We start from the raw sequence: 16,007 nt of genomic DNA on the forward strand, positions 1-16,007 counted from the left end.
AAAGTTATTTAAAAAGTTATTAATAGTATTTATTAATATATTAATACTACGATATTTTAACTTTACCCTGCCTGTATAGTTATAAATAGACGCTTTAGCTCGAATTATTAGCTTAGTAATTACGTAATTATTTAAAAATAATTAATACTTAATTACTTATAAGTTAAGGAAATTAACGGATATAGAGAGCTATTATAGTATAAAAAATACGGAGCTATTAATTATTATAGACGTATTAAAGAACTAATAATACTACCTCGCTTATAACTAAGATTAAGTCGTAGTATTTATAAATTATTTTAATTTATATTTCTTAAATATAAAAAAGAAATTAAATAAGAAATAGCTACGCTAACTAAATAAACTCGTAACGTTTAATATTAAAATTAGGTTTAAGCTAAGTATAAAAAGCTTAATAGATAAACTATTATAAAAACCTAATTATAATAAAAATAGTAATAATAGTAGAGTAAAAGAGTTATTATTAAAAATAAAAAAAGACCTTTATAATATTAAAAATATATAAGAGCCCCTTAAAATTATAATAATAAAATATATAAGGACGAGCTATAAAAGCGGCTCCTAAGTAAAAGAGATAATAAGTATTTTAAAAACGGAATTAATAATAATATAAAAAAATAAGTAAAAGAAGTTAAGAGCTCTAGTTTAAGGGAACTCCGAGGAGTACTTTAAGAAGTATAACGGGGCTATAAGCCTAGGGTATTAAAGTTATAATATAATATTTAAAAAGCTACTTAAGCTTATTATTAAAATTATAAATCATAAGCTACTCGTTTTATAAAACTTTAATATAATAAGAATATTTAAAATAGTAGTTAGTAAGGAGGGGTTATTAATAATAAGTTAACTATAGGCCGCTTAATAAAAAAACGCTTTTATAAAAAATAAATAGTAAATTAAAAAGAACTAACGGCTTTATTTAGTTAAAAAGAAATAATAATAAAACTAAGTATACGACTTAAGAGGGTTATTATATTATAATAGCCGTACTTATATATTATTATATAAGGGGCTAAAGAGGGAAGTTATTAAAATATATTATAATATACTTATAATAGGATATTATAATATAAAGTAGATAATAGCGCTACTAAAACGCTACTATTATTAAAATAAAATAAGTAAGGATATAAAAAGTTATATTAATACTTATATAATATATTAATAAATAAAGCCTTGTTATTATAAGCTATATAGCTTACTATGCCCCCTACTTACCTTAGTTAAGTTATAATAAAAAATATTACTAAATTTTATTACGGGCTTATTTATATTAACTATACTAATTAAAAAGCGCTCTTACGACATAATACTTATTATAATAAACTAATTTATAAAATATAGCGTTTATATTATTATAAGAACGACCCTTATAGCCTAGGGATTCGTAAACCTCTTATTTATAAAATCTTTTATTAAGTTTAGAATACTTAAAGGGATCGTTTTTAATAAGGAGTTATTATTTATAAATAAGTTTTAAACTTATTTTTATTACTTCTTAGTAATAAAGAGGTATCTTAGTACTACGTTTTATTTATAAATAGATAGTTAAATAGAATAATAAAACTAATACTTAGAGTAGTATTTTTATTACTTCTATATTTAAAACTAATCGGATTAGGTATAGCGTTTTTATTTAGCTAAGTTTATATATAATAATACTTAGTACTTAGTAATTTATAAAGCGCTTATTAAAGCCCTATTTAGGTTCTTATTTACGTACTCTATATTAATTTTAATAAGGGCTCGAGATAGTATATAGAATATCTTAGTTAAAGAGCGTATAACTTAACTATAAATTAATTAAAAAGCTCTATAACTCCTTATATAAAAAGCACGCAAGATATATAAATAATAAGCTAATAAAGCTAAAATAAATATATTATATAAAGTAAGTAACTAAGTATTATTATTAAAAAAAATATTAATAAGTAGCGTCCTAGTTAGAAGTTAGTTAATAAATATCTAGGCCTATTTAAAATTAAATTAATAATTAGAACGGTAGGGGTTACTTACTAATTAAATATATTAATATAGTATAAAATATATAATATATTTTATATATCTTTACTTAAGCTATATTAATATTATAAAAAGGCCCCTTAGAAGCCCTTATTTATTAAGAATATAAACGGGGAGCTATTTTATAAAATAAAAAATATTATATAATATAAAGGGCTAAAGAAAAGGTAATAATACTTAATTTAGTAAAAGGGATATAGTAATAATAAAAATACGTAAGAGCTAGCTAAGTATATTAAAAATGTAGCGTTAATTAATATATATAAAAAACGAGTTTTAATTAAGTAGCGCGCCTTAGTTTTTAATAAGCTTAATAATATAACGAACTAGTTATTAATAATAAAAAAAGGGGGCTATATAATTATAACTAAGTAATATAAATATACTAACTATAAACCGTTTTTTTAATCCTTATAACGCGTAAAAAGACCGCCCTTATTTATAAAAAAACTACCCTTATACGTAAAAGGGCTGCCCTAGCTATTATCCTAAGGGTCGTTATAAAAAAAATAATCTCCTTATTATTAACGAATTTATAAATAATTAGTTATAAATATAAAGCGTAAGTAGAGTAATTATATATTAATTAAAATATTATTTAAGCGGCGTACTTTATTATAAATAGTACGAAGTAATACGATTATAGTATTATTATAAAATAAAGACGTAGCGCGGGAGGAGCTTATAATTACTTTATTATTATTATTATTATTATTAATAAGAGTTAAGTAGGCCTTTTTATTAATATACTTAAGCGCCCTCTATGTATTATTAGTAGTAATTTAGTAAGTTTATTAAAGCTATAAAATAATATTAGCGACTTAAATAATAATAATAATAAAGTAATAACGGAATAATAACCTTTTAAATCGTAAACGTTATTATTTAAAATAAGAGCGGTACTTTATAAAGTTCGGATTATGAATTCTATAAACTTAAGAACTTAAAATATTATTAATATAATATATAAGAGAAATAATAAAGTAGTAACCGCGCTAAGTACTTATTATATTCTTATAAAAATAGTTATATATAATATATTTAATATAACGTACGCTAAATTTTAAAAAAGTATTAAATAAAGGAGCGAACTAGGGGCTATAAATTATTAACTTAGCTAATTATAATATTTAGTTTTTAAATTAAGCGCTTTATACGTAATATAAGTAAAATAAAGGAGCGGGTATATTTAGCTAACCCTAATTTTCTTAATATTCGCTTTCTTTTTCTTTTTAATAAAAGTTTATAATAATTAATATAAGTAGTATATAAGTAGTAATATATATATAAAATTAGGGTAAATAAAGGGGATATTAAGCTTTTTAAGTAGACTACTATTATTACTATTACTAAGCGTACTTATAATACTAATAACCGTTTTATTATTAATAATAATAACTCCGTAATTAAAAGTTATATTTATATTAAAACGAGTTAATAATAAATATAGAACGACTTTATAAAAGACTTACTTAAGTATAAGAAGTATACGAGAATAGGGATTTAAAAAATATTCGTTAGTTATAATATTTACGTAACGAGGGAGTAGCGTAAACGCTAATAAAAATAAGAAACTATATATAAAAAAAAGAATTATAAAAAAAAAAAAAGAATTTAGAATCGTAATAACTTAAAAAGGGGTTAATATTAGTAAATAAAAATAGGGTAACGACTACCTAAGTATTAATAGTTATAAGGACGGCTTATAAATAGGAGCGACCTAAGTATAAAATTATAAAGCTATTATTTAAAATAAGGGGTTTATACTTAAGTTAACGGGCGCTATTTATACCTATTTTTATATTATATATTTAAGGACCTTTTAAATAAGAGATTAATATAATATATATAAATTATAAATAAGCTTTAAAATAAAGCTTAAGAAAAGGAGTACCTTATTAAGCCTCGCTAATTAGGCCTTGTTAGTTAAAGGATAGCTTAGGGAGTATAAAAAAGGGGACTAAGTAATAAAAAAGTAGCTTAAGTATATATAGAGCGCTAATAATATACCTCGAGGGAAGGGTAAATTTTAGTAATTTATTTTTTAGACCCTAATAGTAATTAGCCTCTATAAGCTTCTTCCCTATATTATATACTTATTAATAGGATCTAATTAAACCGGTATAAAAAGGCTAGAAGAGGGAGGAGGCTTTGTAAAGGAAGCGAATTAATAGTTCCTAACTCAGCGCTTATCGAATAATTCTAAGGTAAATAGATATCGCGAGGATTCTACACTTCTATAAATAATTAACTTTGCTATATACTTATTTATATGTTCATTGAGTGCCTTTCAAGCCAAATGAGTTAATGGGCTATCATTTCCGCAATATGAATGGGCGGGCGGCAGCAATCCCAGCACTTGGACCTATAAAAGATACCTCAACACGTAGCTAATCAAAGTAATCATTCATGTAGTCAGATATTAATATAAAAGACACAATAGCAACCAAAAATCAGGTTGAGAAGATTATAGATAGGGAAATGTGTCGCTATACCAACAGACTTTAAGTGAGTCCTAGGTCACTAGACGCTTTTTAAGCAAGTTTATTACAGACAAATGTTAAGTAGTAAAGCAATTTATAGTTAATTTATTATGACTCCCATATATTCTAGGTATCATCTCACAACAGTAAGTTCCAAGATAGTCGCGTTTAGCAGACTTAGTTCAGCTAGGCGTTAAGTACACCGTCGGCTAGACAGGGCCTGATCTTTGCTTGAACCAATGGTCCATGTCAGCATATGAGTGCTTGAAAGTTTTGCTAGAGAGAAAATCAACATTCACTAGTATGGCAACGTTTAAATAAAGACCCATCTCCAATTATGTAGTATTCACCAGAACCTCGGCAAGCCTACGGTACATGGGCACATGCACGTTGATTAGACGGGGGAAGGCTCCGTGCATGCTCCGTACACCCCCATTCAGACTCTCGCAGGAAGCTCGCAGCGAGCTCGTAGCAAGCACCAGACTAGACGCGGGCAGCGGCAACGTGCCACGGGGTTCCACGATGGGCTGATGTTTTACGGTGGTTCGGTAACCACAACATGCGATTTATCCTCCACCGTGGGCCGTTGTGGTCCGTGATTCCGTGTGGGAGGAGACTTGCGAAGACCAAGACCCGGCGCTAGCACCGCTGTATGAGAGCCACTTTTCCCGGCATCGTCGCGCCTAGCTGTAACGGTACGTTGAACAGAACTTGGCGCAGGAAGTCCCAACTAGTGTACACCTTATGGTTCTAGGGCACTGATTTTGTGAATTTCAATGTTTTTATTCTTTTTCATAAAAGTATTTTGGGTTGTTTTACTGAGCAGAGACACGTGCCCTTGTGCACAGAGGCGGGAGGAAGGAAATGGTAGCCTCTACTCCGAATATTCCGTCTCCGGAACCCGCCGTCTCTTGTACACCAACGCCAGCTGACAAAACTATTGATACAATCAAAACATGGGTATGGGGGGTATTGGTCATTGAAACATGTGAAAAAGTCCAGACGCCAGAAAAGCCAGCCCGTTCGTTGTCGCCACCTTTCCATCAAGGGAGTAGAGTCACACGGGGTGGCCGTGTAGGTCGTTTGCTGATGTAGCGCCGAAAAATTTTCGTTGGACCCTCAAGGCTGCGAGGTTGTGGTAAAAAAGCTTGAGGTGCCTGGTGGATGAAAGCTCGGAATTCATCGGCTTGGGTGGTAGTGGTGGGGGCCATTTGCCAGCCTGGTTGATGTGGGTGCGCGTGGTGTAAGGTTTTCCCTTTTCGCTTTGGGCCTCGTAGTCTCTCTCGGTAGAATGTAGACACCGTCGTGCTGGAAGACTTTTCGATTCATCCTTTCGACGTTGTTACTACATCTCGAGTGTTGATCATTTAGAGGCAGGTTCGGCACTCGTGGTGGCCGCAGGACGGGCACGAGTTGCTGATGACGATCATGCTTCCGCACTTGCAGCAGGAGGGAGCGACGGGCATGTTGGCGACTTATTTGTTGGTGTTGGTGTTGTTGATGATGGTTTGTGAGCGTTGAGAGCTGATGTAGCTTGTTTGAGAATTGTGTTCTTGGTTGTTAATAGAGATGGTTGTGAGCGAAGATATGAAGAAAATCAGACAGAGAAGGAGGAGGAAAGGCTCGCACTTATAGACATTCACCTTGCCCACCTTCAACCCTCGAACCCGCACTCATTTGCGGCGGAAGTCTACCTCAACCCAGCCAACCCTCTTCGGAGCCTTGGACCCCTTGTCTGTCCGTAATGGTTGTGGTTCGGTAAGTGGTATAAGTGGTGGTGTGCACGGCTCAGCCGGGTGTATCTAGTAGGCCGAGGATGAGAGGCAAGGCAAAGTAAGGCAACATCGGACAACCCAAGACAGGGTAGGACAGACATTGAGCGAGCAAGCGTCACAGAGAAGGAAAAGGCAAAGTGCCATGCCGGGTTCATGGTTGGTTGGACCCTGAGATGGGTTGGCCGCCGCCCGCGCAGACACACGGCTGGGGCCCAGCAAATCGGCATGCCGATCGAGTCGAATGCGGGGTCTAGTTCAAATGTTGACAGGGCCTTATTACAACTCGAGAACTCAATAGAAGTGCGAGAAAGGGATTCATACACCGAAAGAGTGAGAGGGATGCAGTGGATAGGCCCCCCGTGTCTCCCCAGCCGCCGCCCTAGCTCAGTGCTGCGCTTGTGTCTCTCAACTCTCTCATCTCCTTCTCGCGGGCGAATGACGACCCGAGGAGACCGCACACACCCTAGCACTGATGAGATGGCCTGACGTAGGTGTAAGGAACGTGCGCTAGAACGCCAAGGGGGAATAAAATTTGGGCGAAGACGGGAAGGGGGAGAATGCGACTTCGGCGGAATTGCTGTGATTCTCTTACCCTTAGCCATCGAGTAACACTTTTGGACGTCAACCACACGTGTGCCCCCATTCAGCTTATACTTTCTACCGCCAAGAGTAATCTCTCCAGCCCTTATCCTTTTACCCATCGGCAGGCTCCGGGGTTCGGCGGGTGAAACGCAGCGCTTGGAGATGCACAGAGGAAATTGTCTGTCCTAGGTTGTGGGATGGCACACACATTGACGCGACCTTCATTTACTAGCGAACTCTCTCGTTGGCTTTGCATTCTTCCATCCCCTCTTTCGCTATAATCAGGACTGCAAGTGCTGTGCAAGTGAGGCATGGCACGACGCCCAACAGAGTTCTGACTGGTAGCAAGACTTGGAACTAGTGGCGTTAAAAGAGATAGCACAGCTATAGAAAGCTCCAGACAGCTGCCAGCTAGCAGGCCTAGGTAGCTCTGAAGAATCCGATTTTTAGATGGAGGGTGCGAATGTGTATTTACATAGTATGCCTGATTCTGTCATCTGCATGCATGAGGCGCGGGAGATAAAAGTAGTGAGCAAAGTACTCTGCAGTTCGTCTCACAAGCTTTCTTGTAGCGCGTCTCCGGGTACACAATCCCCCCCACGTCGCTTGCGCTGCACGAAGACCTGCAGGCATCCTGATGCGGCCCAGGGTACACTACCTGTAGTCCGGTCCCGGGGCGAGGGGGGTAACGCACACCTAGCAGTTGGTTGGAGCGAGACATCGTGGGCTTCCCGTTCATTGGATGACGAGGATAATTATGCGAATGCTGGGGAAATGGAAATGGACACCGAGCTAATGAAAGGCCTGCGATTACAATGTGGAGAGAAGACATGGAAGATGGAGGGGGAACTTGGAAAAAGGAGGGGGGACACCATGATGCAGCCAACAGCCGCCGGGCTGCTCGGGTCGAATCCCGGCGATGGGAATCAAGAGGATGATGTGGGAGGTTCTGACTCCTCGACCGAATGCTTGAGCTTGTCAGTCACTCTGACGATCCAACTACCTGACCAGCCAGCTTCCATTCCGTCCAAGCTCGAGCTCCAAAGATGAACAAAAATCTCGTTGATCTTGGTATGCCAACGAGGATGATCATCTCTTGCCCAACCGCCTTCCCGCCCCTTGAGGGCCTTGACGGTATGCTATGTCAAGTGCCTCTCTGCTACCCCGCAAGATGAGCGAGATCGACTCAAGTGAGATCTGTCGAAGCGAAACGGTCAGACTTGACGCTTAGGGGAAGGGGGTCAAAGTGGAAAACCTGGGGCAAGAATGGCAGCCTCTGGGAGGCCAAGCAGTCGCATCACTTCCCGCGCCACCGAACCACGGACGGCAAGGTTCCTCGATGACCTGGGGTAGCTCTGCTTCAGCCTTCAGAAGCGGGCGCTGAGTTTTGGCGAAGGTTCCAACAAGCAAACGCCACACTGCATGACACGGGAAAAGGGGGTGTGTAGCAACACAACAACGGAGCCTAACTCGCAATCAATCCGGGGAAGAATAAGACGAGCGAAAAATACCAAAAACGGTCTTCGATAGAGCGGCAAATGAGTCCACAAAAACAAGGCTGCTTTCAACATGAATATGACCAAATATAAGGACAAAGAGAATGGGTCTTTTCAATGCGGCCTGCGTCGGCTCACACCGAAAAGAAACCGTGGAGATGAATCGAATGGCAGACAGCCCACGACTCAAGCTCGACAAAACGCTGGTCAGGAGCCCATCCGGCGATGTCCGTCATACGGGGCCTTTTCTCAGATCTGCTCCTCCGTTGTCAAACGTCCTAAACCCCGTTCAAGCATGAAAATGAGGCATTCTCGCGGTGCTCGAGACCCAATCCCCTCCAAAAACTGGCGGGTGCCAAGCGAATCAAAGACACTCGGTCGTCATTGCGTTGTATTGCGCCGATATTTTCCTTCTTTCAACGGCGGTCTGTTTTCGTGCTTCACTTCCTCCCCGCTATCGGATGAGTTGAATGTCCTGCACGCATGCCCAAGTTGGATATTCTTTTCATTTTCTCTCGTGTGTTTGAGTTCGTTCTGGGTCAAGGGACTTCTTGGCGCCAGGCGTGTGTCCTAGCACAGCCCAATGACGATGCCAAAGCGCGTCCAGACATGGTTGGGTGGGAAAGTGTCCAACTGGATACTACGTCTTCTTTCTCATCTTCTATGCATGCCATCCTCACAGCGGATATCTTCTATTACTACCATGTTTCTACGTCAGAAGAATCAATAAACATTACACACGCTTGAGATTAGGAACCAGCGGCGGTCCTGCGTATGTGCCCTGAATATGCCTGTGCCCTGAATATGCCATTGAACCAGCACTAACTTTAGGCCCCTCAAGTTGTTGGTGACCCATCGCCGAAAGTGACCAAGCGCCGCGCTGAACTCGGTCTACCGGCCCTCTCAGCTTGCTTCCTTTCTAGGCATATCCCCCCTTTCTCCAGAGACTTGAGCCCTCTCCCCCAAGTTTAGCTATGACGCAAATGTTTCTGCTAAAAGTTGAACGCACGTTAAACTCTAAAAACGGCGCGACAGGGACCCTTGTGGGGACAGAGTTGCCCTCGCAGACTGCCAGAACAGCGGCCATCCCCGTCTTGGAACAATGCAACGCACCAGAGACGCTCTGCTGGATCCAGCTGCTGTGCGGCGCAGTCATTATTAGTGGGAGGCAGTGGGAGGCAGTTGGAGCGAATCATTCTCTTTTGATGCAAGGCATAACCCGTCGTTGCGTCGTCCATCCTAGCAAAAAGGGGACAGGAGACTGGGGACCCCTCATGTGGCAACGGGACGCTGTGTCGCAGCGTTCGAAAATGCCAGATCTTCTGAGATGGTCAAGATTCAACGCCGGACGAGACCTCACCACCTTTTTCGATTTTTTGGCTTCCTGCAGAGGGTCAAGATGGCCTTTCCAACGTCTGTGAGCCGGATTGAGTTGAGACCATGAGGATAAGCTGAAGCCTGAAAGAGGCCCTGCGTTGGCCGTGTGCGTCTGACAAGAGCGGCGTCTGAGTCACTCGCCTGTAAGCACCACAGCCTACGTCTACGGGCAACTGGAATAAGCTAGGCAGAATATTTCAGATCTAAGATGAATGGAATTGGAGATATGGCACAGGAAGAAGCAGGCCTCAGGGTGAAGCTGGAACTTTGGTGCATCCGGGGTGTTAAATGCCCGTTGGGAGAGAGATTGAGGGCGCTCTTTATGTGTCTCTATCATGTTGGTCCACCTAGAATGCTCCCGGTGGGGAGTCATGGCCGAGGCCTTTGAGGGGTTCACCGACCTAGGTGAGGCGAAGCATGCCCACACCGCCCCAACTGGTAAATTACTACGACAAACAGTGTACCTCAAAGACTGGAGATAATCGAAATGCCTTGCAGAAGGCCTTGCGCCCCCGTCCGAGGGCCGGGCACCGAATGGCCGGTTCAGCCAGCTTTCGGACCTCTGACTCCCCACCTAAACTGGGAACAGCCTCTTTGTTTGAGCTGCCTATTACGTGAACGCTGCCCTTCAACACCCATAGTTTTTGAGTATGGCGATACATTTCCCCTTTTTACAGAAGGGTTACTCCCACTTAGTCTTTAGGCAGAGGCAGCTAAACTCCATCTGATATCTATTGGAGACATATTGAGGAGAGATGGCGAAAGATATCATTGGATACCGTGTGTTCAAGCAAAAGACTATCGAACAGGCCCCTTAGTGAGGCCGAATTCATTGTCCGGCGTCAGCGTGAGTCTTACCGCATGTACGGAGACCCCTCAAAGGATCCTGTCCAGTCATTCGGCAATGAGGCCAATTCTGTATTAAAGTAGACAACCTCGGGGCAAATCTCACCTGGTAGATTGTGCAACTCCAAAGACCTGCATTCAATCTCGCATCTCAGCTCAATCTCGTGATTGTCACATTTGAAGTTGAATTCCAACTATCAACAAGACTTATACGATTCCACAATGGTTGTCTCTTACGCTCGAGTTTCCAAGAACCAAGTAGCTCACTGTATCTCTTAGGTCACCAAGTTTTCTCTCCAAAGTCTCTCACAGACCACCGACAATATCGTCGTTAAAGATGACGACAATAAGTCAGAATCTTCCTTCGAAGATCTTAAGTCCGAAGACACCAAGGCAGAATCGTCCAGGTGTGATACTCCAACGGCCACGATGACGGAGTACGATACCTCGGACGACGTCGCGTTGTCACTCCACGCCTTCGCCGGGAGAGACGGCATCCTCGCGAAAATCACTCCCCCTAAACAGCCCGCGAAGCCAACAGTTCACGTACCCTGCGACATTGTCCTGGTAATCGACGTCTCTGGCAGCATGGGCGCCAACGCCCCGATTCCGGCTAATCCTGGTGAGGTGGCGGAGAACTATGGCTTGTCGGTATTGGACTTGGTCAGACACGCCGCTCTCACCATCGTGGAGACCCTGGACGAAGGTGACAGGCTCGGTATTGTCACCTTTGCATCCCAAGTCAAGATTGTTCAGGAGTTGATTCCGATGAACAAGAAGAACAAGGGTCTTGCTAAGAAGAACATCAGGAAGATGGTACCCACGGATGCAACCAATCTGTGGAAAGGCTTGATGGAAGCTATCACCCTGTTTAACAGGGACCCAGACGGAAAGACGGAAAGGGTCCCGGCTATGATGGTACTGACGGATGGGCAGCCGAACTTGATGTGAGTCAGATACGTATCTCTCAGTGTATGTCTCAAGAGTCTTTGGGGCTAACTTCCGGGAAGGTGCCCTGGCCAAGGATACGTGCCGAAGATGCGCGAAGAGGTGAAGCTACTCAAAGATGGGAGGTTACCAGCCTCGATCCACACGTTCGGCTTTGGATACAACTTGAGATCTGGCCTATTGAAGTCGATCGCTGAAGAAGGAGGCGGAAACTACGCCTTTATTCCCGATTCCGGAATGATTGTGTGTTGAGTTGCCAGTGCTCGTTGGTTGCAATAGCTAACTCAAGTGGTGATTAGGGAACCGTATTTGTCCATGCTGTCGCCAATCTACAAGCAACATACGCCATCAATGCCACGCTGCGCCTTACTTACTCACCTCTGCTCACCCTTAAAGAGGCGATGGGCGAGTCTGTGAACAAACAAGAAGTAGAGATCCTTGAAGGTGACATGGCGAACGGCATACCAGATCAGCATGAGCTCTCGATCTTACTTGGAAATCTGCAATATGGTCAGTCGAGGGACATCTACCTTCGAGTAGATGCACCGGCGGAACTCACCTCAGATCATGCGGTTATCAAGGCTTCGATTGGATATTCTCGCATGGCAAGCAACACTTATACACGAAGCACCTCACAATCACTTCTGAACCCGACAACTCTTCCCGAATCTGAGCTCGTCTACCACCTCTCTCGCTCCAAGATTTGTTCCTTCCTCTCAACCATCGTCCCCATGGCTGCCGACGGCGAGCACAAGGCCTTGCCCCGTATCTCACCCGAGAAGATTCAGGAGCTCAAAGCACTCATCAAAGACATCCCAGCAAAGCGCTTCCCATCCGATCCGAACAACAAGTCCTTGATCGAGGACCTCGAGGGTGCGCAGCCAAAGGGACAAGTCTCTCTAGCTTTGACGAACCGAGAGTACTACAAGAAATGGGGCGTCCACTACATACCCTCATACTTGAATTCGCACACCCGCCAAATTTGCAATACTTTCAAAGACCCTGGCCCCCTTCAGTACGGAGTCGACAGCCCTCTCTTCATCGCATGCAGGAATAAGTTGGATCACGCCTTCGACAGCATTCCTCCACCCAAACCCTCCAACCAGCACACGGCTACCCACCGCGGACGAGTACACATGAGCTCCTACAATAGCTCCTCCGGTGTATGCTTTATCTCCTCGACACCTGTGCGCCTCGCCTCAGGCCGAACGGTTCCTATCAAGGCTCTTCGAAGAGGAGTAGCGGTGCAGACGCCGTCCGGTCCGCGCCGGGTCGTCGCTGTTCTCAAGACACCCGTGCAGAGGGAGATTATGTGTCGTGTTGGCGAGCTCGTCGTCACCCCATGGCATCCTCTATCTCTTGATGGTGGCAAGACCTGGACTTTCCCGGCAAATGTGGCGGATCGGCCTGTTAGGTATACCGGCTGCATCTACTCGGTCCTGCTTCAGCCGGGCCGGGACTCGGAAGCTCATGCGATCAGCGTCGCGGGTGCCTGGGCAGTGACTCTTGGGCATGGAATAGTCACAGGACAGGACACAAGAGCCCACCAATTCTTCGGCAACTACGGAAAGGTTGTCAGAAGCCTCAGAAGAATAAGGGTCAGTAAGAAAGGCGTTGCCGTGGGCGGTGACGTAAACAGAGACTCGGTCACAGGACTGGTATCTGGCTTCGCTCCTCACGGGAAGCCCGATGTGGCCGTCAAGGGAGTTGCAAACAGCGCTGTATGTGTGGCTTGAGAGTCTTTTCCAATTACTCTTTATAGTCTCGGGGAATGTTCGCAGAACATTAAAGCTGTGGGGTGAGTGTCAGTGACATGAAGCACGTTTAAGGTATGACCAGTCAAGTAATTTGCGTTATATGTACGAAATGCGATTTCAGGTTGAATTCTGTTTCTTCGTTTTTCTATCTTTCTAGAAAGTCTAGGGTTTGCCAGATGACGAATCACGGGGAATGATAATTACGTCCAGTCTACCTATCTTGTTGACCGCCTATAACATTATCCAAGGTAAGTAAGGTAGACTCCGCTACTCAAGGCACGTGCAATGTTTAGATTGTTCCACGAGAACAAGCCTCGAATTCTGATTTCCTTAAGTAGATGTGATATCTAGCTGAGTCTCTCCAGGATAAATGAGCGGCTTCAGGAGTCGGCTGCGCATATCGACATGCATCAAAGAATATGAGGAGATGTCTTCTCCCTGTGTAGCCCCCTCACCGTACCTTCATATCGTGGCCTTCATGATTGCCGCACTCAATGCATCAACTTGATCTCCAGTAACCTTGGTTGCCGATGTCTTGAACCCCTCGTTGAACGGGAATCGCTCCTGCTTAAAGATGATGTTTGTCGGATTAGAAGTCCAATTCGACCGCGGCATATAGCCGACTGCGCAGGGGCCAATTAGGGGCCCTATTTATAATTATCGTAGCTAGCCTAACCTACGGTTAGAACCTCCTTTTTATACCTACTATATAGATATTTATATAGTTTAATTAATCTCTTTATTAACTACGGTTCGAACTAACTACCCTATAATAAGGATATTAATATTAATTAGTAATTAAACTCTACTATTATAAATCGGTAAGGCATCTCGTTACGTAAAAAAGACGACTTCTTAATACCGTACGGGATAGGAGATTCGTACTAATTAACCTTATAAAAATAGATAAAAAAAGAGGCGATTCTTAAATGCCGCATAGAATTAAGTAATTATAGCCCTTTATTACTTACGAGAGGTCGACGTTTATTACGTTAAATTACGTTAATTAACGGAACCGCTTAAATAACTAGCCTTTTACCGTCGCCCTAAGTAGCTTTTTTATTAAATAACTTTTCTATAGCCGGCCCGCGATTAGAAATTAACTAAGGAAGCTATTTAGAGATTATAGAGAGTACGAGGCTTAAGAGGTTAGAAATATACGGGATAGCGGAAATCGGTAACTAGTAAAGATCCCGAGACTAATTACTATATCTTCTTATAATAATATAAACGTTTACCGCTACTATTATTAAAAAGAACTACTAAAACCTACCTTTTTTTATTAAACAAAAAGGAGGATCCTAGTAGGTACGATAGCTAGCGATTTAAAAAGGTAATAATAATCGCTAGAAATAATAAAAACGAGAGTAGTAGCGAGACGGCAAGAGGAAGCGGGAATCTCCTAGACCCTAATAAATTCGTTAGGTAGTAAAAGCACGGATTTACTATAACCCGCGCGCAGATTAAATATATCCCTATTAAGATTAAATATATTAGCGACTACTAATATGGGTATAAGCTAGAGCAAGCCCCTTAGTAAGTTAAGGTAAAGAAGAAGAGGACGAAACCCGATCCTAAATAGAATCCTAATCCCTTATAAGTAGGTAAATATTAACCCGGACTATTAGGGGACGTAAATATATAGAATTGCGGATTAGCTTAATAATAAGTAAATTAACGCGGTATTAATCTATTTAACTAAGGTTTATAAAAAAAAGGGGCTATAGGGGTAACCCCTATTTTACGAGATTATAAACGACCTTAGCTACTAGCTAGACGAATAGTTTACGAGCGCAAGCTTAGGAATTGCGAAAGTAGTTAATAAATTCTTTTACAGGCGAGGGGTATTACTAGTATAATTATAATTACGAGAGCTATACGAAATACTAATAATAATAATTATAGAAGAGGAATTCGTATTATAGAACTAAGTATAGGTCGATAGAGCGTATAATCGCTTTAACGAATTTAGAAAAAGGGTAAACGACCTAGATTTCCTCCCTATAATTACTAACGGAAATCTATTATTATAAAAGGATGTACCGGGGCAAAATATAGTACTAGAAGTACGATAATTAATAATTTTGCTTATTTCGATCTATAACTCGTTACTACTATTAATACGAAATTCGGCGCTAATTAGCTAATAAAAAAGGAGGTAAACGACCCGAAGTTACTAATAGTACGTAGCGACGCAGGGTTCGTATATAGATATTAAAAATCTAGTAGTAAATACGAGGTAATTTATAGACCTTAAAAAGATCTTTTTAAAAGAGAAATTATATTCTAGAGGGAAGTATAAGGTTTTATAAGAAACCCTAACGATATTTTATAATTATTATAAAAAAGTCGGAATTAAGGAACACTAGTACTATTCGGTAATTAATATCGTACTCGTAAGCAAAGCCTCTAATTATTATTACGAAGTAGTACGTAATCTCGATTAAAACGACTTTTTTAGTATAATTAACGTAATCTAAAGCTACTTTAAAACTTATAATAAGAACCTAGAGCTCTTATCTAAGCTACGGGCGATTGTTTTTATATTTATAGCTAGGATAATAGAGGGTAAATTGCGAGTAGAGATCCTTAAAGAGCTTATTAATTAAATCGATAAGCTAGCGAAAACCTAGCTAAATAAGAGGATAAACGAGCGGAAAGTCGGATATTTTTATACTATAATTTAGCGTATATTAAAAG

At 41.0% G+C, this 16,007-nt stretch overlaps 3 protein-coding genes across 3 annotated transcripts; 2 read left to right on the forward strand and 1 right to left on the reverse strand.

Moving 5' to 3' along the window:
* Positions 1-4,861: 4,861 nt before the first annotated feature.
* CLUP02_17066 (uncharacterized protein) lies at positions 4,862-7,604 on the reverse strand (the record flags this gene model as incomplete). Its single annotated transcript, XM_049295981.1, has 11 exons — positions 4,862-5,053; positions 5,104-5,256; positions 5,346-5,436; positions 5,588-5,856; positions 5,913-6,078; positions 6,221-6,551; positions 6,623-6,680; positions 6,789-6,912; positions 6,999-7,063; positions 7,121-7,170; positions 7,442-7,604. 11 exons carry the CDS (start codon positions 7,602-7,604, stop codon positions 4,862-4,864), a joined length of 1,662 nt encoding a protein of 553 aa, XP_049153128.1.
* Positions 7,605-7,756: 152 nt separating this feature from the next.
* Positions 7,757-8,953, forward strand: CLUP02_17067 (uncharacterized protein; the record flags this gene model as incomplete). Its single annotated transcript, XM_049295982.1, has 5 exons — positions 7,757-7,860; positions 7,899-8,017; positions 8,075-8,214; positions 8,255-8,323; positions 8,441-8,953. 5 exons carry the CDS (start codon positions 7,757-7,759, stop codon positions 8,951-8,953), a joined length of 945 nt encoding a protein of 314 aa, XP_049153129.1.
* A 1,871-nt stretch (positions 8,954-10,824) lies between these two features.
* CLUP02_17068 (von Willebrand factor type A domain-containing protein) lies at positions 10,825-13,286 on the forward strand (the record flags this gene model as incomplete). The annotated part of the gene is made up of 4 exons (XM_049295983.1): positions 10,825-10,860; positions 10,915-11,549; positions 11,613-11,793; positions 11,850-13,286. 4 exons carry the CDS (start codon positions 10,825-10,827, stop codon positions 13,284-13,286), a joined length of 2,289 nt encoding a protein of 762 aa, XP_049153130.1.
* Between the last annotated feature and the right edge of the window lie 2,721 nt (positions 13,287-16,007).

Source organism: Colletotrichum lupini, chromosome 9, assembly GCF_023278565.1.
Source record: "Colletotrichum lupini chromosome 9, complete sequence".
NCBI classification, from domain to species: domain Eukaryota; kingdom Fungi; phylum Ascomycota; class Sordariomycetes; order Glomerellales; family Glomerellaceae; genus Colletotrichum; species Colletotrichum lupini.